The following is a 24,155-nucleotide window of genomic DNA, read 5'->3' as shown; positions in this document are numbered from 1 at the left end:
TTTAATTTTTTGAGGAACCTCCATAATGTTTTCTGGAGTGGCTGCACCAGCTTGCATTCCCACCAGCAGTGTAAAGAGATCCTCTTTCTCTGCATCCTTGCCAACATCTGTTGTTGTTGGGATTGTTAATGTTATCCATTCTGACAGGTGTGATGTGGTATCTCATTGTGGTTTTGATTTGTATTTCCCTGATGATGAGTGATGAGCATTTTTCATGTGTCAGTTAACCATCTGGACGTCTTCTTTGGAGAAGTGTCTATTCATGTCTTTTGCCCTTTTCTTCACTGGATTGTTTGTTTTTTGGGTGTTGAGTTTTATAAATTCTTTATAGATCTTGGATACTAACCCTTTATCTGATATGTTGTTTGCAAATATCTTCTCCCATTCTGTCAGTTGCCCTTCAGTTTTGCTGATTGTTTCCTTTGCTGTGCAGAAGCTTTATATCTTGATAAGGTCCCTATAGTAGTTCATTTTTGCTTTTGTTTCCCTTGCTTCTGGAGACGTGTTGAGTAAGAAGTTGCTGCGGCCAAGATCAAAGAGGTTTTTGCCTGCTTTCTCCTTGAGGATTTTGATGGCTTCCTGTCTTACGTTTTGGTCTTTCATCCATTTTGAGTTTATTTGTGTGTATGGTGTAAGAAAGTGGTCCAGGTTCATTCTTCTGGATGTCACTGACCAGTATTACCAGCACCACTTGCTGAACAGACTGTCTTTATTCCATCGGATATTCTTTCCTGCTTTGTCAAAAATTAGTTGGCCATACATTTGTGGGTCTATTTCTGGGTTCTCTATTCTGTTCCATTGATCTGAGCTTCTGTTTTTCTGCCAGTACCATACTGTCTTGATGATTACAGCTTTGTAATACAGCTTGAAGTCCAGGATTGTGATGCCTCCCGTTTTGGTTTCTTTTTCAAGATGGCTTTGGCTATTCAGGGTCTTTTCTGGTTCCATACAAATTTTAGGATTATTTGTTCTAGCTCTGTGAAGAATGCTGGTGTTATTTTGATAGGTATTGCATTGAATATGTAGATTGCTTTGGGTAGTATTGACATTTTAGCAATATTTGTTCTTCCTATCAAGGAGCATGGAATATTTTTCCATTTCTTTGTGTCTTCTTCAATTTCTTTCATAAGCTTTCTATAGTTTTCAGTGGACAGATCTTTCACCTCTTTGGTTAGGTTTATTCCTAGGTATTTTATGGTTTTGGTGTGTAATTTTTTCAAAGAAAAAGCTGGTTTCACTGATCTGTTCTGCTCGTTTTTTTTTTTTCAACATTTATTTATTTTTGGGACAGAGAGAGACAGAGCATGAACAGGGGAGGGGCAGAGAGAGAGGGAGACACAGAATCGGAAACAGGCTCCAGGCTCTGAGCCATCAGCCCAGAGCCTGACACGGGGCTCGAACTCACGGACTGCGAGATCGTGACCTGGCTGAAGTCGGACGCTTAACCGACTGCGCCACCCAGGCACCCCTCGTTTTTTAGTTTTTATATCATTTATTTCTGCTCTATCTTTATTATTTCCTTCCTTCTGATGGCTTTAGGCCTAATTTGTTGTTCTTTTTCTAGCTCCTTTAGGTGTAAGGTTAGGTTTTTTATTTGGGATTTTTTTTTTTTTTGCTTCTTGAGGTTGGCCTGTATTGCTACCTACCTACCTGTTAGGATCACTTTTGCTGCATCCCAAAAGTTTCGGGCCATTGTGTTGTAACTTTCATTTGTTTCCATATAGTACTGTTTTATTTCTTCCTTGATTTCCTGGTTGACCCATTGATTGTTTATCTACCTTCTGTTTCCATGAGTTCAGTTTTTTTAGAGTCCACATATCAATGATATCTATAGTATTAGTCTTCCACTAACTTATTTCACTTAGCATAATGCCCTGAAGTATATTCATGTTTTTATAAATAGCAGAATTTTCCTTATAGTGATTTTTCTGTTTTTTTCAATAATATATCACGTCTTTTTTTTATCCATTCATTCATTGATGGACATTTAGTTTGTTTGCATACCTAACTATTGTGAACAATGCTGCAATGAACATGGCAGTGCAGACAGCTCTTTGAGATCTTGTTTTCATTTCCTTTGGATATATACCCAGCAGTGGGGCTGCTGCATCATGTGCTAGTTCTATTGCTAGTTTTTTGAGGAACCTCCACACTGTTTTCCATAGTGGCAATACCAATTGACATTACTGCCAATAAAACACCAGTGTTCCCTTTTTTTAATGCCCTTCCTAATACTTGTTACCTCGTAGTTTTTTGTTTGTTTGTTTGTTTTTGATAATAGTATTTCTAACAGGAGGGAGGGGATATCTTACTATTGATTTGATTTACATTTCCCTAGTGTTAGTTCTGTCAAGCACTTTCTTGTAACTGTTGGCCATTTGTACATATTCCTTGGAAAAATGTCTATTCATATTCTCTGCAAATTTTTAAATCATATTGTTTGTGTTTGCTATTGAGTTATAGTTCTTTATACTTTTTGGATATTAACCCCTTATTAGATACACGATTTGCAATATATATTCTCCCATTCTGTTGGCTGTCTTTTCATTTTGTTTCTTTTGCTGTGCAGAAGCTTTTTAGTTTCATGTAGTCCCACTTATTAATTTTTGCTTTTGTTGTGTTTTAGTTTGTATCCAAAAAATCATTGCTAAGACCAATGTCAAGGAGCTTCCCCCCTATGTTTACTTCTAGAAATTTTATGGTTTCAGGTCTTATGTTTAAGTCCTGAATATGTTTTAAATTTTGTGAGTGGTGTAAGAAAGCGGTCCAATTTCACACTTGTGCATGTGGTTATCCTATTTTCTGAACACAATTAATGGAAGAACTATCCTTTTCCCTCTCCACTTGGTTCCCTTGTCAATGTTAGTTGACCATATATGTAAGGGCTTATTTGGGGGCTCTCATTGCTGTTCAACTGGTCTGTGGAATGGCCAATACCATACTGTCATGATTACTATTTTCATGCCAATAACATACTGTTGTGATTACTAGCTTTATATTCTAGTTTGCAGTCTGAAAGTGTGATGCCTCCAAATTTTTCTTTCATTCTCAAGGTTGCTTTAGCTTTTGCAGACCTTTGTAGTTCCATATACATTTTAGGATTATATTTCTGTATCTGTGAAAAAAGCCATTAAAATTCTGATAAGGACTGCACTTAATCTATAGATGGTTTTGCATAGTATCAACATTTAAACAATATTAATTATTCCAGCCCATGAATATGAGATTTCTTTCCATTTGTACGTGTCTTCAATTTCTTTCATCAAAATCTTGTAGTTTTCAGAGGGTTCAAGATGGTAACATAGAAAAACCCTGAACTCACATCCTTCCAGGGACACAGCAAATCTACACCTATATACAAAGCAATTCCTGCTGAAGAACTGAGGGTTGACTGAATAGCTTCTGCACAACAAAGGATAGAGGGACCACACAGCAACTGGCAAAAGAGACAGAGGCATGGTAAACGTGGAAACCCCACCCCTGATGCTACAACTATAGTGGGAAGGAATAGCACTAGGGGACCTACCTGCATGCATATTCACCTGTGTGAATTTTTCTGTGTCTAGGACACAGAAAAAAAAAGCTATGGCTTAAAGAGAAACTAGAATTGAAGTGAAATAAGCCTGTAGCACTTGCCAAGTAGTAGAGAAACTGCTGGAACTCTCTCCAGGTTCAGAGGTACTTGTCAGCACCACTGTTTATGTTCACCTTCCACCTTGAAACCACAGATCGGAGTAGGGTGCAGGTGCCTGAGCTGGCATGTCATCTCAATGAGCACCAGGCCTCTAGCTCACACCAACCCCAGCATATGCCCCAAGGCAGTCCCTAGAATGATGCCTATAAGGGCTCTGTCTCCACAAGGAGGCCCCCATACTGATTCCTGCTCAAGCTCCAGCCATCCCACTAACACCGCCCCAGTATGGTGGACACTGGGACTCCCCTGAAGTGCTCCCACTACAACTCTAGCCATCTCACCAAGGCAGCACAGGTACAAAGCTCCCAGAAAACCCCCAGCATGCATCTACTTCAGCTCTAGGTAGCCCTGATGCGGAACCCCCTGGATCACCAACCATCAGCCACATCAACTCAAGCTGACCCACAAAGGCACACCCTGCATCAACACCCCAGGACAACCAGGCCTGTGCCCACTTCTGCACTAACTGTCCTACACTGTATGTTAACTAACTTGAGGATAAATAAATTTTAAAAAATATAAACAAATAAATAACGACCAGGAGACATACTGTTTCACCTAATTCATAGAAACAAACACAGAAAGCCAAACAAAATGAGGAGACATATAAATACGCTCCAAACAAAGGAATAAGAAAAACCTCATGAAAATAATTAAATGAAATGGAGATAAACAATCTACCTGATAAGGAATTCAAAGTGGTGGTCATGATGATGCTCAATGGACTTGAAAGAAAAATGGATGGGGGCACCTGGGTGGCTCAGTTGGTTAAGCGTCTGACTTCAGTTCAGGTCATGATCTCACAAGCAGTGGGTCTGGGCCCTGTGCATCAGGCTCTGTGCTAATAGCTCAGATTCTCCCTCTCTCTCTGCCCTCTCCTACTTGCACTCTGTCTCTCTTTCTCTCAAAAAAAAAAGCTAAAAAATTTTTTTTAATAAAAATAAAAATGCATTCTTAAGTATTTGTTTGTTTTGGTACTATTTTATAACTGAATTGTTTCCTTAATTTTCATTTTTGGTTTGCCCACTGCTACTATATACAGATACAATTAATTTTTTATATTGAGCATATATATAGCAAACTTGCTGAACTTGTTTATTAGTTCTAACAGTTTCTTAGCAGGTCCTTAGGATTTTCCATACATAAGATCATGTCCTCTGCTAACAGAGATAGTTTGACACCTTCCTTTCCAATCCAGGTGTCTTTTAATTCATTTTTGTTCATTCAATTTGCTTGCCCAGCTACAGTGGCTAGAACCTTTAGTACAATGCTGAATATAAGTGGCAAAAGTAGATGGCTTTTTCCTGATCTAAGGGGGAAATCATCCAGTCTTTAACCATTAAATATGATGTTAGCTGAGGGTGGGGGGTGGGGGAGGGGGATTCACAGAGGTCCTTTGCCAGGTTAGGAAGTTACCCTCTATTTCTAGCATATTGATTGTTTTCATCATGAAGGGGTACTGAATTTTATAAAAGGATTTTGCTATGTCTATTGACATGTATTTATTCTATTGATGAGGTGTATTAACTAATTTACACTGATGCTAAATCTATCTTGCATTCTTGAGATAAATCCCACTTGGTCATACTGTATAATCCTTTTTATATATTGCTGAATTTAAATTAGCTAGTGTTTTGTTGAGGATATCTGCATATACGTTAATAAGAGAATGGTTTACAGTTTTCTTTTCTGCTGATTTCTTTGGTTTTCTTACCAGGGTAATATTGCCTTATAGACTGAGTTGGGAAGGGTTCCCATCTCTCCTATTTTTGGGAAAAGTTTGTAAAGAATTCTATTAATTCTTCTCTAAATGCTTGAAAGTACTCACCTCAAGTGAAACCACCGCTACTTGAATTTTTCTTTGTTGGAAGTTTTTATATTACTAATTCAATCTCTTTACTTGTTGTAAGTCTATTCAGATTTTCTATTCTTAAAACATTTTCAGTAGTTTGAGTCTTTCTAGAAATGTGACCAATTCATCTAAGTTATCTAATTTGTTGACATACTGTTGTTTATTTGCTTATAATTTTTCTATTTCTGTAGAGCTGGTGGCAATATCCCTCTTTTGTTTCTGACTTTAGTAATTTCAGTCTTTGTCAATCTAGCTGAAGGGTTATCAATTTGTTGATCTTTTTAAAGAACAACCTTTGGGTTTTGCTGCTTTTCACTGTTGTATTTCTGTTCTCTATTTCATTTATTTCGGTGATTTTGCTTTCTGATTTCATTCTATTGCAATCAGAGAAAGTATTTTGTATGGTTTCAATACTTTCATATTTATTGATGATTATTTTTATTGCCTAGCATATGGTCTATGCCAGAAAATGTTCCATATATACTTGGGAAAATGTGAATTCTACTGTTGGGTGGACTGTTCTCTCTGCCCTTCCCCCACTCACGCTCTCTCTCTCTCTCTCAAAAATAAACATTAAAATTTTTTTCAAAAAATCCCTTATATCATAGCTTTAATTACAGACATATTTAACTTAAATCTTTTTCCATTTTATTTTTTATTGTAGTAAGTTAAACTTTTCATTTTTATTACTTCAAACTTTAGACACTTCTTATCCTTTCAACATCTGAAAGATACTCTTTTTTTCAAGTTGTAAAAATAAAATTTTTCTTATCCATGGGCCATAAACCATGGAAATATAGCTAACTTTTTTTCCCCTCCTCTTTTACAGATTAAACCTCCATCACACATACTATGGGTTGTGCTAAAGTAAAGATGCAAACTTATTCAGTAAAAATCAGAGGCAGAAAATGTCTACAGCTATATGTAATGGATTACTGGGTACATTAACTCATTGGATTTGCCACAGCTTTACACCGAACGCTGAACTCTGCACTACTGAGCAGGATGACATACTTCAATATATCACATAATTCACATGAGTCATGCACTGCAATAGTATCAACAAACCATTCAATGTTGTATTTGCCTCTATTTCCACACTTGATGGCCATCCAGTATATAATGCTTTATTCACTTATTTTGATGGTTCTATGATTTAAATTGATGTTCCTACAAATTGCTTACCAGTTTTCCCAATATAATTTAAAGGAAAAAAAAAACCCTCTCTCTTTTAGACTAGAGACATGATTGTTAAATGCAGTTTCCAATACTAGACTAGATCCTGTGCTAGGAGGAAAAATGATGGCACGAATGAAACACAATGGTATAAAAATAATGGTATAAATGGTAAAAATAAAGGTATAAAGAATAATAGTATAAAATAAGGGTATAAGGGGACAATTAACAAAATTGGAATATGGAAGGCAGATTAGACACATGTATTACAATGCTAAATTTATTGAAATTGATCATTGTACTATAGTTATTAAGGAATATTTGTGGGGCGCCTGCGTGGCTCAGTCAGTTAAGGTTCTGACTCTTGGTTTTGGCTCAGGTCATGATCTCATGGTTTCGTGAGTTCAAGCCCCACATTGGGCTCCATGCTCACAGTGTAGAGCCTGCTTGGGATTCTCTGTCTCCCTACCTGCCCCTCATCCACTCACACTGTCTCTGTCTCTCTCAAAATAAATAAATAAAGTTACTTGTCATGTTAGGAAAGAATATTTGTCATGTTAAGAAATACAAACTGATGTGTTTAAAGGTGAAGAATCATGATAGAATACATAGTATTCTAGCGGATCAAAAAGACCTCACAAAACAAACAAATAAAAAACCAAAGAAACACCACATTCATATAGAACAATGGTTCTCAACTAGGGATGATCTGCTTCCTCCCCAAGGACATTTGCAGTGTCTGGATATATTTGGGGGGGGGGGAGGGGTACTACTGGCATCTGATCAGTGGAGTCCACAATGCTACTAATAAGCGCCTACAATGTACAAATCAGCCCTCACAACGAATGATCTGGTCTCAAATGCCAACAATATTGAGGTTGAGAAACCTTGATGCAGAGAAAGCAACTGGTAGAGCAAAAGGGATAAAATAGCAACAATAGCTGTGTCTAGGTGAGCATTATGAGTGTTGTTTTGATTATTCTTTTGTTTTAAAGTTTTTATTTAAATTCCAGTTAACATACAGTGTAGTATTAGTTTCAGGTGTACAATACAGTGTCTCAACCACTTACAGGCTCCACCTGGTGCTCATCAAAAGGGCACACTTTAATCCCCATCACTTATTTAACCCATCACCTGTTTTGATTATTCTTTTTTTTTTTCTTAAGTAGGCTCCACACCCAGCGTGGAGCCCAGCATGGAGCCCAGGGCAGGGCTTAGACTCACAACCCTGAGATAAAGACCTGAGCTTAGATCAAGAGTCAGACACTCAGCCAACCAGACACCCCCCTACCCTGAATTTTAATTATTCTTAATTTTGTAACTTTTATGTAATTTGGAAATTATTTCCAAATAAAAAGTGTTTCTAAACTTCTTTTATAATTTTTTTAATGTTTATTTATTTTGAGAGAGAGAGAGAGAAAGAGAGAGAGAGAGAGCATGCACACATGAGTCGGGGAGGGGCACAGAGAGAGGGAGACAGAGAATCTGAAGCAGGCTCCAGGCTCTGAGCTGTCAGCACAGAGCCTGACACAGACCTTGAACTCACAAGCTGTGAGATCATGACCTGAGCCCAAGTTGAACTCTTAACTGACTGAGAGCCCCAGGCACCCTAAACTTCTTTTAAAAGTACTATGTTGTCGGGGCGCCTGGGTGGCGGCAGTCGGTTGGGCGTCCGACTTCGGCCAGGTCACGATCTCGCGGTCCGTGAGTTCGAGCCCCGCGTCGGGCTCTGGGCTGATGGCTCAGAGCCTGGAGCCTGTTTCCGATTCTGTGTCTCCCTCTCTCTCTGCCCCTCCCCCGTTCATGCTCTGTCTCTCTCTGTCCCAAAAATAAATAAACGTTGAAAAAAAAAAGTACTATGTTGTTATGATTATCATACACTTAGTCATTACAGAGAAAAGTGGACCTATTTTGGGGCTCTGTATTCTATTTCTAGTCTATCTCCTGAAGATTTGGAGAAGTGAACATTTCTGGTGAGGTGACTTAATAACTGCTAAAGTCCACAGAAACAGTTCTTTGGGTCTTAACTAAGCAAGGTATTTTAATATATGCATATTAAATGTGCAATGTGCAAAGATTCCAGGGTCAGATTATTTGCCTGATTTTTTTTTTTCAGGAGAACAAATCAGAGTGAGGTTGGGCTCTAGGAAGTTGGAGCAGTGATTCCCCAAAGTGAGCACCACTCATGCAATCCAAGCTCTTAAGGGCCATCCAGACACAAAGCAACATCAAGCCACATGCGATATTAGCCTTTTGGGATAAGAGCAACATCCTACAAACACATTTCCAAAGTTAACCTCTAGAAAACACGTTTGTGCTTTCAGCCTACAGAATTTTAAAGCCTAATTAACTTTAAAGTACAATTTAAATGTAATCATAAGACACCCTTCTCTGAGTCTGTCTGGAATGCAGCAGAATACCAATAAATAAATGAGTTAGAAACTTGGATTTTATTTCTCTTCTATTATATCTCTGTTTATTAATAACTTCTCCAAAGGTAAAACAGAATATAAATAGGTTCACAGGAGGATATGTATTAAGCTATTTAATAAATGTTTCATAAAATCATTTTTTTAGGTATGCCAAATGGAATAAAAAGACTCTACTTGTAATGCATGCTGGCTGGCAGCCTTCGAGCCCCCAGTCCTACCTTTTTCCCTTTGCCCCACATCTGGGCAACCTGATAAGAAAGCCTGCTCATACCCTTAGATCTTTGGTGTCCTCAGTCTCTGGCACTGGCAGAAATTTCAAACCACACAAGCCCCACCTGAGTGTGGGAACCTCCATCCCACTCACTTTCTAACAATAAAAACCCAAAGTCCCACCTCCCTCATTTCCCTCTGGACCAAAGAGAAACCCTTCTCCTAGGTGTGGGGATCCATGTGCTATAGATTGTTATGAGTCATGAACTCTATTTTACACCCGTTGGTGCCCATGTGTCATTTGTCCCAACTCCATAATTTTCCAGGGTGGAGTGGGAGAATTGTCCAGTGTCTGGTAGAGGATTCTAGCTACCCAGATAAAACAGTAACTGACTAGTTTTGCTTAATGATTTCTCAGAATCACTTGTCAAGGCAGCAGGAAGACTCTAGTCTCTAAGTCTTCCAGGGCAAAGACCAGAAGAATGATAGGATCATACTTACTGATGTCCACACATAAGTTAGGGTCTCAAATATACCAAAGCAAATTTCTATGAGAAAGGTTAATAATTCACAAAACAAAATTGAAAGGATAAAATTAAACCATACAGAGTAGAATACTAAAGTTACAATTAGTTACAATTTTGCTTTTACTATTATAGAGACAATTAAAATGGAAAGTTTTTTTTTTAAACTACATGTTAAAAACAAAAACACAGACTCCCAGCTCTCACCCAAACGGCACTCCAAGGGCACCCAGTGGAGTCACCAGGACTGTGGGGACCGCCGTGTAAGCCAGGAAGTTTCCAATCTGGCCAACAGCCACTGTCAAGAGAATCACAAGGATACCACTTGCAATTACAGCTCTCTTTCAGCAATGATCAGAGTTTAATTGGGCAAGGAGCTGTTCTGAAAGGGCTATTTCTTCTCTATTACTTGTAAGGAAGCAAATGTGGAACATTATTGCATAATTAAGGGTCCTGAAGGCAGGGGAGAGCAGGCCCCAGAGTGTCACTGACCCAAACTGGAAGACTAGTTTTCTCTGTGGAATTTCCCAAACTAAATGGCAATGATTGACAGTAGGCGCAACAGAGTATATTTCCACTTTCCCCTTAACACATCCTTGTTTTACAACTAATTGCATAGAATTTCTTGAGCCCCTTCAATGGCCTGGGACTTAACTCCAGTATAGACCACTGGGCCACAGTGACACACTGCTGATATACCAGGTAGAAACACAACTGCCTGCATAGGACTGCATTCAGGGCTATACTAAGAGAGCTTAAAGATGAGCTCCTCAATAAAAGGAAATAATATCTGCTAGGTAACATCTTGCCTGAAAGGCAATGTGTGACAAATAAACCTCATAATATTGTTGAATTTTATAGTATAATTTTTCTTTATATATTTAGGGTTCTGAACTCTAATCCTATTAATTTTTATATGATAGCACATAACCTCTGCATGCGACCTCTTTTATCAGTCTGATTGAAGAAACTCTCCTTTGTAAAACCAATTACGTTCAACAAAACAAGAAATTTCACCAAGTGCCAACAGCCTGACAACAGATGAGTAAGCAGGAGCTATTTTAATTTCTTTGGAACCAGGACAGTCTGACCTGGACTAAATTCAGGGCTTATTGCAGGAAGTAGGACCCTCTACCTCCTCCCAACCGTGACTCCCACCCTGGTCCACAGTCCAAAGAATGCAGCCACACTCATTCCAACCTCTGCAGTCCTGCTAGAGGAATGACTGATCTTAAGAAAGAAAGCACATCAAACTGTTCACCACACTGGGTACTTACTTGCAATTGTGCCTGCCCACCACACAATGTCTGTTAAATAGGAAGTACCTATGAAAGAGTGAGATAAAAAGGTCAGAAAAGTACAAAGCAAGAGGTTTACAAACTATATACTTTAAAAAGGAACTTTTACTTGAAAATAAAATTGAAAAGAATATTGAATGCCATACTGCTTGTCACCATTTTAAGAATCTTTAAGTTAGTCTATAAATAGCAGCATGAAAAACCACTAAAAGTGGCAAATACAGGTATTTTCTTGCAATGAACACAAGCTGACCCAAACAAGTCAAGCCTTTATTAAAGAAACATTTTTGAGCTCATCATGTGACCCAGAGTCACAAATATTCTTTGGCATGAAGTTTTATGTTGAAGTCCAGTTCTCTCATGCATTTACTGTAAGCCATTTATATGATAATTTTATTAGTATAGGCTTCAATGACTTGGTGCTTAAACAGGTTAGTCAATTTTCAAAATTTATCTTTCTCATATGGCTCTCTTTTCAACCATTTGGGCAGCAGACCTTTTCTCTCACTCAGTGATTTGACATTTTACACAGTTTCTTGTACTCTCTTAGGTTACCCTCTATATGAGGGTATAGTCAGACCCTCTATATGAGGGTATAGTCATAGCCATGTATAGTCAGACAGAACCATGAGCAGGTGCCCAGGCGTCTCCATCACATGGGTCCCTCCTTCCTGTATGAGGAATCTGCAGCAAGATGGTCTCCCAACCGTTGAGACACAGATTTGTCCCACTTCAGATATGTCAAAATGTTTGTCTGACAGGTTTCTTCACTTCAGGTTAAAGTACCTAATTCTAGAGTTTAGCCATTCTAATAGGTGTGAGATAATATCTTATTGTGGTTTTGATTTGCATTTCCCTGATGAGTGAGAGCATCTTTCCATGTGTCTGTTGGCCACTTGTATGTCTTCTTAGGAAAAATGTCTATTCAGATCTTGTGTCCATTTTTTAACTATATTGGGGTTTTTTTTGGTGTTGAGTTGTGTAAGTTCTATAAAGATAACTTATATCTTAATATTTTGGATATTAACCCTTATCAGATATATCATTTGCAAATATATTCTCTCATTCAGTAGTAAATGATGTTACAATAGGGATGTAATGGGACAGATGGTAGCTATACTTACAGTGAACACAGCATAATGTATAAACTTGTCAAATCACTAAGTTGCACATCTGAAACGAATGTAACATGTTATCAGCTATACTCATTTAAAAGTAACTCTGTAGTTACCTTTATAGGGAAATTACTTTTTAAAAAATAAAGTACCTAATTCTAACTGGACGTTCTAATTCATAATAATTTAGTATAATGAACACAGGAAGTCAGTGATTCATGGAGGAACAGAATTACAGGTATTACAATATGTACCTGAAAACAGTGAAATGGGGCTGATAAGTAATGACAGAGTAGGAAGAATGGATGAGTTAAAATATCATCATTTGGCAACATCACAATAAAAACCAATTTAGCAAGAATCATTAATGGATACTAAAGCGAGTGGATAAAAGTTTGTTGAGGAATATAAGATTGCCACATAGTCTCCCTTAATCACCTCCATCAGTTTTTCATTAATTATTAAGAGAAAAGCTTACCTTTACAGTACTCTATAGACCCTGACAGATATCACCTAACCAAGTGGCTCAAGTTATCATCAGCAATGGGACAAATCAATATTACATGCTTCCTGAGCGGCTGCACTGAGAAGGATACAACATTATATCTGGTATTCCTGCCAAAGTGCATCACTTGAATTTAAATATGAGGAAACTGTGAAATAGACTATGAATTTGCTGGTTTGCACTCTAAAAAAGTGGGCACCTGGTTGGCTCAGTCAGTTAAGAGTCCGACTTCGGCTCAGGTCATGATCTCACAGTTAGTGAGTTCAAGCCCCACGTCGGGCTCTGTGCTGACAGCTCAGGCTGACAGCCTGCTTCAGATTCTGTGTCTCCCTCTTTCTTGACTCTCCCCTGCTTGTGCTCTGTCTCTCTGTCTCTGTCTCTCTCAAAAAATAAATAAGCATTAAAAAATGTTTTAAAAGACAAGGTTCTAAAGACAAAGAAAGGCTAAAGAACTGTTGCAGATAAAAGAAAACTAAGACATGGTAACTCAACACATAAGATGCTAAATGAAAAAAAAAAGCGTTGCTATAAAGGACAGTATTAGGGCAATTGGCAAAATCTAAATATGGACCGTTGTCAAGAAAAGACTTATAAAACCCATTTTCTTTCTACATGAGAATGTGACTCAAGGTTCACTTTCTGGTTCTAGGAAGCTGACAGCCATGTGGCCAGAGGATAACACTTAGAAATGACCTCTGATGGACAAATAGCACCTGACTAGAGGTCGGTGAACACCTGGTAGAGATCCTATTACTTGGACTCCCGAGTGCATTGCCTCTGGGAACAAGTATGTCTCCTGTGGGGCTTGGGAGCTCTGCCTCTGTGACTTTACCCTAGGGGGCACAAGGCTCATAAGGCAGGGCTGCTGTGGCATTGCCTACTGCAGCTCTGCCTCCAGGCCCCTGAGCCATGCTTTGCCTCTGCTGCCAACCTTCAGCAGGAGAGGGCACAGCACTAGCTATGGCTCCTGTCCTGTGTCCCTGAGTGTGTCTGAGGCAAATGTGGACCGTACAGCTGAGCCCAAGAAAGCCCCTCCTAGTAAGCACTGTAGACTAGTTACCAGATATTAGTGCAAAATCCATGTTGAATTTCCTGAATGTGTTAATCACACTGTGTCTACTTAAAAGAATGCCCCAGTACCCCCCAAATACATGCTATATTTAAGAAAAAAATTGTTTTAGTTTTTATTTTAAGTAGGCTCCATGCACAATGTGGGGCTTGACTCATGACAATCAAGAGTCACTTGCTCTACCAACTAAGCCAGCCAGGCACCCCTGCATGCTGAATTTAAAGAATGAAAGTTCATGAAGTCCACTTCCAGAATGCTGGTGTGAGGAACCCTGTGGACCAGTTTCCCACTGAAACAACAATAACTGCCAAATAAAGTATTAAAATTGTTTTTCAAGTCTCTGAAATTGCCCTAAAAGCATATAGCAAATAAAGAAACATGTACTCAAGAAAAATCTACTAAATCACAGTGAGAACAGTGTAAGCCCTTAGCACATGAGCTAAGACCTATTTGTTCTCTCCCTCACTGCAATTCAGCTTCACAGAAGCTCCACTCCAGGCTGGTAACCAAGAAAATGAGGTCCCCTCTCCCTTTAGCTCTCCATCACCAAGAAGAGCAGTTCTTCAGCATTTCTTATCCCCTTCAAGTTGAATAGGCTAAATATCTGATCAGTGTATCCAAGAGTTTAGGGACTTCTTTCCCCAACCCAGTTCCTACCCAGAGACTCTATCCCTGGTACAACAGGCCCTGATCATCCTATCCTGTTTTAAGCCTGAAGGTAGGGTGCAAGTCTCATGCTTAGAGAGGCAAGCAGAGATCAGAGGCTACCAACTACTCCCAATAACTAGTCTCAACAAATATACCTGCCTTAAATTAACTGGACAAGACTATGAAGCAACTAAAAGCTAGATGTGATACCCAATGAGGCAGACAAGAGAAAAATTAGGTAAAGAAACAGTCAAAGCCCAGCTAGTCATCTCAAGTAAAGGTGCACATACCCAAGACTATAACCTCTGAGGTGTGTGTCATTACAGGCTTCACAGGGGAAACAGACTTTACCAAAATACTCCACTAAACAAATTTAGGTCACTAAACAAATAAACAAGCAAACAATCCACCGAGACAAGGAGGTCAATCAAATTCCAGAGTTGCTATCATACATTACCTAAAATGTCCAGATATCAACAAAATTCATGACAAAACAACAACAAAACAACCCAATTCAAAAATGGCCAAAAGACTTGAATAGACATTTCTCCAAAAAGATACACAAATGGCTAATAAGCACATGAACAGATGCTCAACATTGCTAAACATTAGGGAAACACAAATCAAACCCATATCACTTCACATCCACTAAAGTGACTACTATTCACAAAAACAAAACAAGTGTTGGTAAGGATGTGGATAAACTGGAAACCATGTGCACTGCTGGTGAAAATGGAAAACGGTGCAGCCACAGTGGAAAAGGGAATGGCAGTTCCTCAAGAGGTTACATATAGGATCACCATATGATCCAGCAATTCCCCTTCAGGGTATATACCCAAAAGAACTGAAAGTGGGGACTTAAACACATATTTATTTGTACATCATGTTCATACCAGCATTATTCACAATAGACAAAAGGTGGAAACAACAAGTATTCTACAGCAGATGAATGAACAAATGGACAGACAAAATACAATGGACATGGTCTTTTTGCTATACACGAAAAAGCAGCAAACGGTACAAGAAAGATTGTTATTCAACCTTAAACAGGAATGAAATTCTGATACATGCTACAGCACAGATGAACCTGAGAGACAGTATGTTAAGTGAAATAGCCAGTCAAAAAATAACAAATATTTTATAAGTGAACTTAACATGAGGTACTGAGAGTAGTCACTTCCATCGAAACAGAATGTGATAGGGGCTGGGAGTGAGAACGGGGGGTTCCTGTTAAATGGGTACAGTGTTTCCGAAGGAGATTATGAAAAAGTTCTAGAGATGAATATTGGTGATGTCTAACACAACATGAATGCCTTTAACACAGCCAAACTATACAATTAAAAATGGTTAAAATAGTAAATTTTATGGCATGCATATTTTACAACAATAAAAAAAATAACTGGAGCAACAGAGGCCTGAAAATGTTAAGCCCATGACTCCCTATCATCTTGAGATATAAACTAAGTCAAGAGCTTCCAGCATTATGAATCATAAACCAGAAGGCACATGGTAGGAGTGCCTGGAGCCTCCACAATATCTGCAGTCCATCCTACAATGACACTATTGCCATCTAGTGGTCCTTGAGCCCTAGACCTTTGGGGTCTCCTGTAACCTAGGTGCTATTCAACTTCAGGAGGAGATGCTGGGTCAAGTTACTCTCCAGGCAGTGCTTCTTGATGGGAAAACTGTTATTTCTGTCTTTTTTTTTTTTTTGGTGTTCAAATGTACTAAGAAGATGGGTATAGGGACCATTCTACAGAGATTCTGTGCCTTTTTGCTCTTGATAGTTTGTCTTCATCTTTTTCCTTGTAGGTCTCTTAGGGGTTAAGTAGTATCAAGAGGAAGCAAGGCAAAGTTTTCCTGTTTATTATGCATGCTGGGAATGAGGAACATTTTAGGTTCATGAATAACTTATTGTATATTTGTATTATAATTAAAGATAAAATATTCTTGCTCCATTTGTTACACATGAAACAGAAGCAAAGAACACAAGGTAAACTATAATTAAGTGCTTGAATGATGTTGGTTTCTATTAGGTGTAAAAGTTCAAAGAAAAAAAATGCTGTGTGATGGCATGATCATGTAATAATAAAAATAAGAACCCCCGCTCCCTAAATACAAAACATGCAAAAAAGCCAGGAGAATGTGACCTACATTACATACACTATACAAACAGGGAAAATGCAGGCAACTAAAACCGCCTGTAAGAGGGCCTAATTTCAGACTTCACAAAAATCTCAAACCATCCATTAAAAATATGTTCAAGTCACTAACTGGAATTAAGATAAAAACTTAAAGGGGCGCCTGGGTGGCGCAGTCGGTTAAGCGTCCGACTTCAGCCAGGTCATGATCTCGCGGTCCGTGAGTTCGAGCCTCTCGTCAGGCTCTGGGCTGATGGCTCAGAGCCTGGAGCCTGTTTCCGATTCTGTGTCTCCCTCTCTCTCTGCCCCTCCCCCGTTCATGCTCTGTCTCTCTCTGTCCCAAAAATAAATAAACGTTGAAAAAAAAAAATTTTTTTAAAAAGATAAAAACAAAAAAATATGTTCAAATAAGTAAAGAAACCATGCTTAAAGAAGTAAAGAAGGTATGTGTAAATACAACTTCTCATCAAATAGAGAGTATTAATGAAGAGATAGAAATGACTTAAAAAAAAAACAAACCCAAACTGAAATTCTGGAATTAAAAAGTACAATACTGGAATGAAAAAAGAAATCAATAGCAAATTTGAATATTCTTGGCAAAAGAAAGATTTAGTGAATTTGAACATAGATTGATAAAGACTGTACATTCTGAAGGGGGGAAATGCATAAAGAAAAATAAACAGAACCTTAGAAAAATGTGAAACAACATTAAGTACATCAACACAGTCATAATGTTACTACCAGAAGGAGAGAAGAGAGGAAGTAGATGAAAAAACATTCAAGGAAAAAAAAGGCTGAAATTTACAAAACATGATGAAAATTCAAGAAGCTCAACAAACTCCAAGAGTTCCACACACAAGTCACATTGGTAAAAATGCTCAAAGATGAAGAAAAATTTTAAGAGAAGCAATAGAAAAATGAATGATAATATGCAAGACAATCTCAGTAAATTAACAACTGATTTCTTAGCAAATTTTAATTACAATTTTTAAAAAATGTTTAATTACAAAACACAAATTTGTTTCCCTTTCTCACCTTAACTGATTTGAAAAGCTATGGGATATATGTGCACAGAACTGTTGTTGGATTTATAATGCATAGAATTGTAATATATTTAACAATAACAGCATAAAGGATGTGGGTGTGATCAAAATTTTACTGAGTAAGGACACGGTAACTTAATAACTTGAATGCCGTAAGAACAAATAAAGAGAACAAAGAATGGTAAATAAAAAGGTTAACATATTGATGGGGTGCCTCGGTGGCTCAGTTGGTTGAGTGTCTGACTCTTGATTTCAGCACAGGTCATGAGCTTGGAGCTTAAGATTCTCTCTCTGTCTCCCTCTTTCCCTCTCCCCCAGCTCGCTCTCGCTCTCTCTCTCTCTCTCTTTAATAATAAAAATAAAAATAATTTAAAAATTTTTTAAATGGTTAACATATTAAACTCTATAAATCTATATTTGCTTTTCTTTATTTTAGAAACTTCTTTAAGGACATAAAATTATATAAAGCTTGCATTACTTTAATTATGTATTGCAACAATATATTGTTGGGTTTGTAACATAAAAACAATAACACAAATAAAAGAAGCAGCAATATACAAGCAAGGCTTCTATATCTAATTAGAATTAAATTAGCATAAGTCTAAAGTACATTTCTTAAAAAATTTTTTTTCTAATGTTCATTTATTTTTGAGAGAGAGAGACAAAGCGTGAGCGGGAGGGACAGAGAGAGAGGGAGACACAGAATCAGAAGCAGGCTCTTGGCTCTGAGCTGTCAGCACAGAGCCCAACTCAGGGCTGAAACTCACAAACCATGAGACCATAACCCGAGCCAAAGTCAGCCACTTAACTGACTGAGCCACCCAGGTGCCCCTAAAGTAGATTTTCTAAGTTAAGATGTATATGGTAAGTTTAGAGCAACCACTAAAAAATAATGCAAAAATACATTGACAGGGAAAATATCAGGAGGGTGAGATTCAAGTGGTATAACAGGAGGATCCTGAGCTCCCCTCCTCCCATGCACACCAAAACTACAGCTACCTATAGAACAACTCTCTAGGAGAACTACCTTAAGACTAACAGAATAGTTATTCTGCAACTAAAAATATAATGAAAAAGCCATATAGAGATGGGTAAGAGGGGCAGAGAGTCTAGTAGGAACTCATGCCCCCAGAGTAACAAACCAAAAGCAGAGGGATATCACAAAATGGAGGTTATCTCTCGGGAGCAAGGGGATCAAGCCCCACATCCGGCATCCCTACTCTGAGGACCTGCACTGAGTAGATGAGCCCATATAAAATCTGACTTTGAAAATCAGCCCAGCTTAACTCGAGAAGAACCAAAGGGCTACAGGATATTAAGACTCCAATCTTAAAGAGCCAGAGCACTATACCACTCACTCCATGACTCAGCATAGAGCCAGAAGTTTGAAAAGTAATTGGACCATGCATGAAGGAGATTATTTGACTAATTTTAGGGTATCTGCTAGAGGGGCTGGGATCTATAAGAACTTTCTCCAGGAACGGAAGTGGTGGTACAATTTTTATTATTCTCCTTCTAACTAGCTGACCTGGTGCTGGTGGGTACCATTTCTGGTAACTTCCATGCACCTTGCTAGCACCACTCTCCCCACCCTGGGGACTCACCCCACCTACCCTGCCCACCCAAGCAGGCACACTTCCCAAGTGGCTTCCACCTAACTCCCATCCCCACAGCACCTGGTGGGAAGCATCAGCTGAAACCACACCCTCCTCTAGGGACTCCCACAGGGCAGAAGGGAAGGAGGAGCATCCTTGCCCACCAGCACACTCACAACAGTAGTGGCCTGGTTTCACAGTCAACCACACCAGGGGCCAGTCAAGCCCACCAGTGTGCCCACAGCAGTCATGGCTCAGCCATGATAGGAGGACATATGAAACCCACAGAGGCGACATCCCTGGAGCATGTAGTTCTGATAACCAGGGGGGATGGTGCTTCTGGGCCCCAAAGGAGACCCTGTATATAAGGCCCCTCTTTCAAGAACAGAAGACATAGTTGATCTACTTAATGCAAAGAAATAAACACAGAGAGTTAGACAAAATGAGGAGACAGAGGAACATGGTCCAAATGAAAGAATAAGACAAAACCTCAAAAAAGAACTAAATGAAATGTAGATAAGCAAGCTACCTGACAAATGGTTCAAAATAATAGTCATAAAGATGCTCACCAAATTTGGGAGAAAAGTGAATGATCTCAGGGACAACTTCAACAAAAGAGAAAATATTAAAAAGTTCAATCAGAGCTAAAGAATACAATAACAAATAAAAGACATACTAAACAGAATCAACACCAGATTACATAATACAGAAGAACAAATCAGGAATCTGGAAGAGAGGGTAGAGGAATTCAGCCAAGCAGAACAGCAAAAAGGAAGGAAGGATGGATTTTAAAAGATACTTTAGGGAACCCCTGGGAAAGCATCAAACACACTAACAATTGCATTACAAAGGTCCAAGAAGGAGAAGAGAGAGAAAAAAAGGCAAAAAAGTTATTTGAATGAAAACATAGCTGAAAACATTCCTAATCTGGGAAAAGAAACAAATATCCAGGTCGAGGAAGTAAGGAGAGTCCCAAAAAAGATGAGCCCAAAGATGTTCATATAAAGACACATAATAATTAGAATATAAGAAATTAAAGACAAACTCTTAAAAGCAGCAAGGAAAAAGCAATTAGTTACATGCAAGGGAACCACTGTAAGTCTGTCAGCTGATTTTCAGCAGAAACATTGCAGACCATAAAGGAGTACAATGAAATATTCAAAGTGCTTAAAAAAAAAAAAAACTATTGAGAATACCCTACCTGGCAAGGTTATCATTCAGAATTGAGGGAGAAATACAGAGTTTTGGAATCAAAAGTTAAAGAAGTTCATTACCACTAAATCAGCCTTATAAGAAATGTTGAAGTAAATTCTTTTTTTTTTTTTTTAATTTTTTTTTTTCAACGTTTATTTATTTTTGGGACAGAGAGAGACAGAGCATGAACGGGGGAGGGGCAGAGAGAGAGGCAGACACAGAATCGGAAACAGGCTCCAGGCTCTGAGCCATCAGCCCAGAGCCTGACGCGGGGCTCGAACTCACGGACCGCGAGATCGTGACCTGGTTGAAGTCGGACGCTTAACCGACTGCGCCACCCAGGCGCCCCAATGTTGAAGTAAATTCTTTAAGTGAGAAAGAAAAGGCCAAAACTAGAAGAAAATTATGAATGAAAAAATTTCACTAAGAAAAGGAAACATATAGTAAAAGTGGTAGATCAACCACTTATAAAGCTATTATCAAGGTTAAAAGTCAACATTAGTAAAATCAACTATGTCTAAAATAATTAGTAAGAGATCCACAAAATTTAAAAATGTAAAATATGACATCAAAAAATTAAAATGTGAAGGGGAAGTAAAAGTGTAGCATTTTTACATAGTGTTTGAACTTAAGTAACCATCAACTTAAAGTAGACTGCTATATGTACAGAATGTTATATATGAACCTCAGAGTAACCTCAAACCATAAAACTATAATATACAAAAAATAAAAAGGAATCCAACAGTAACACTAGATAAAATCATTGATTCACAAAGAAAGAGAGCAAGAGAAAAAAAAAAAAAGGAACAGAGAACTACAAGAACAAACAGAAAACACTGAACAAAATGACAATGTGTACATGTCTATCAATAATTACTTGAAACATAATTGGATGAATGCTCCAGTCAAAAGACATAGGGTGGCTTAATGGATTAAAAAAACAAAAAACAAAAAACAAAACACCAAGATCCAACCATATGCTGCTTACAAGAGACTCACTTCAGACCAAAAGACATGTACATATTGAAAATGAAAGGATGAAAAACAATAACCCATGCAAATAGAAATAAAAAGAAAACTGGCATAGCAATACTTATATCAGACAAAATAGACTTTAAAATAGACTACAACAACAGACAAAGAAAGGTATTATATAATGATAAAGGGATAAATCCACAAGAAGATATAGGGATTTTAGGTATCTATGCACCCAATATAGGAGCATCTATGTATATAAAGCAAATATTAACAGATTTAAGAAAGAAATTTACAGTAACGTATTAAGAGTAAATGGTTTTAATACCCAACTTACATCAACAGATAGGTCATCCAGATAGACAGTGGACAAAGAAACAGTGGACATAAATGACACATTAGACCAGATGGACCACATGGACTTAACAGATGTACACAAAACCTTCCAACCAAAAACAGCAAAATACACATTCTTTTCAAGTGCACATGAACATTCTCCAGGATAGATCACATACTGAACCACAAAACAAGTCATAATAAATTCAAGAATACTGAAATCATATCAAGCATCTTTTGACAATTACAGTATGAAACTAGAAATCAACTGCAAGAAAAAAACTGAAAAAAAAAAACAACCCACAAACAAGTGGAGGCTAAAAACAGCATACTACTAAACAACTAAGGGGCCAATGTAAAAATCAAACAGGAAATTTAAAAATACCTTGGGGCGCCTGGGTGGCGCAGTCGGTTAAGCGTCCGACTTCAGCCAGGTCACGATCTCGCGGTCCGTGAGTTCGAGCCCCGCGTCAGGCTCTGGGCTGATGGCTCAGAGCCTGGAGCCTGTTTCCGATTCTGTGTCTCCCTCTCTCTCTGCCCCTCCCCCGTTCATGCTCTGTCTCTCTCTGTCCCCCAAAAAATAAATAAACGTTGAAAAAAAAATTGAAAATAAAAAAAATACCTTAAGACAGGTGCACCTGGGTGGCTCAGTTGGTTAAGTATCTGACTTTGGCTTAGGTCATGATCTCACAGTTTGTGAGTTTGAGCCCTGCATTGGGCTCTCTGCTGTCAATGTGGAGCCCACTTCGGATCCTCTGTCCGCCCCCCCCCCGAACGTCCCTTATTCAAGATCTCTCCTTCTCAAAAATAAACATTAAAAAAATAAAAATAAAAATAAAATACCTTAAGACAAAACAAAAACAAACACAATACTCCAAAATCTATGGGATGCAGCAAAAGCAGTTTCTAAGAGAGATGTTTATGTCAATACAGGGTTACCTCAAGAAACAGGAACTATCTCAAACCACCTATCTTTACACATAAAGGAAGTGGAAAAAGAACAAAAAACCCCCAAATTAATAGAAGAAAGAAAATAGTAAAGATCAGAGACTAAAAGAAACAACAGAAAACATCAATGAAACCAAAAGCTGGTTCTTTGAAAATATAAACAAAATTGATAAGCCCTTAGCCACACTCATCAAGAAAAAGAGAGTGACCCAAAATAAATAAAATCAAAAATAAAGAAGACAACTTACAACTGATAGCGCAGAAATACAAATGACTTCTATGAACAATTATATGTAAATAAATAGGACAACCTAGAAAAATGGATAAATTCATATAAGCACACAATCTTCCCAGGCTGAATCAGAAAAAAATAAAAATTTGAACAAATCTACTACTAGTAATGAAACTGAATCAATAATTTTAAAAAAAAAATCCAAACTCATTCTATGAAGCCAGAATTACCTTTGATTCCAAAACCAGACAAAGACCCCACTAAAAAGGATAATTACAGTCCAATATCCCTGATGAGCCTGGATGCAAAAATGCTCAAAGGATACTAGCAAATCAAACTCAACAATACATTAAAGAATTATTCACCATGATCAAATGTGACTTACTCCTGGGCTGCAGACTGATTCAATATTCACAAAAAATGTGATACACTATGTTAATAAAAGAAATAAAATAATAAGAACCATACAATCCTGTCAATCAATGTAGAAAAAGCATCTACAAAATACAGCATCCTTTCTTGATTAAAAACCCTCAAGAAAGGAGGGATAGAAGGAACATACCTCAAAATCATAAAGGCTATATATAAAAGACCCATAGCTAATGTCATCTTCAATGGGGAAAAGCTGAGAGCCTTTCCCCTACTGTCAGGAACAAGACAAGGATGCTGGTACTATTTAACATTGTACCGGAAGTCTTAGCCTCAGCAATTAGGTAACAAAAAGAAATAAAAGGCATCCAAATCAGCAAGGAGGAAGTCAAACTTACACTCTGCAGATAACATGACACTCTATATAGAAAACCAGAAAGATTTCACCAAAAAATTACTACAACTAATACATGAATTCAACTAAGACACAGAATATAAAATCAATGTACAGATATCAGTTGTATTCGTATACACCAATAATGAAGCAGCAGAAAGAGAAATCAAGGAATAGATCCTATCTGCAATTGCATCAAAAACAATTAGATACCTAGGAATAAACCAAACCAAAGAGGTAAAAGATCTGTACTCTGAAAATTATAGAAAACTTAAGAAAGAAATTGAAGAGGACACAAAGAAACAGAAAAACATTCCATGCTAATGGATTGGAAGACTGTTGTTATAATGTCTATACTACTCAAAGCAATCTACACATTTAGTTCAATCCCCATCAAAACACCAC

General features: G+C 38.0%; 1 protein-coding gene across 1 annotated transcript in view; it reads right to left on the bottom strand.

The window, feature by feature from the left end:
• Positions 1-24,155, bottom strand: part of NIPA1 (NIPA magnesium transporter 1) — a 94,702-nt gene that overhangs the window by 43,968 nt on the left and 26,579 nt on the right. Inside the window, exons 2-3 of the mRNA XM_043554906.1 lie at positions 11,166-11,213; positions 10,096-10,186 (exon numbers count right to left, since the gene is read on the bottom strand). Of these exons, the coding sequence (XP_043410841.1) occupies positions 10,096-10,186; positions 11,166-11,213 (139 nt within the window). The remainder of the gene's footprint in view (positions 1-10,095; positions 10,187-11,165; positions 11,214-24,155) is intronic.

This window comes from Prionailurus bengalensis, chromosome B3, assembly GCF_016509475.1.
Source record: "Prionailurus bengalensis isolate Pbe53 chromosome B3, Fcat_Pben_1.1_paternal_pri, whole genome shotgun sequence".
NCBI classification, from domain to species: Eukaryota; Metazoa; Chordata; class Mammalia; order Carnivora; family Felidae; genus Prionailurus; species Prionailurus bengalensis.
Note: the sequence above shows the minus strand (reverse complement) of the source record. Positions and strands in the feature narration are given on the sequence as shown.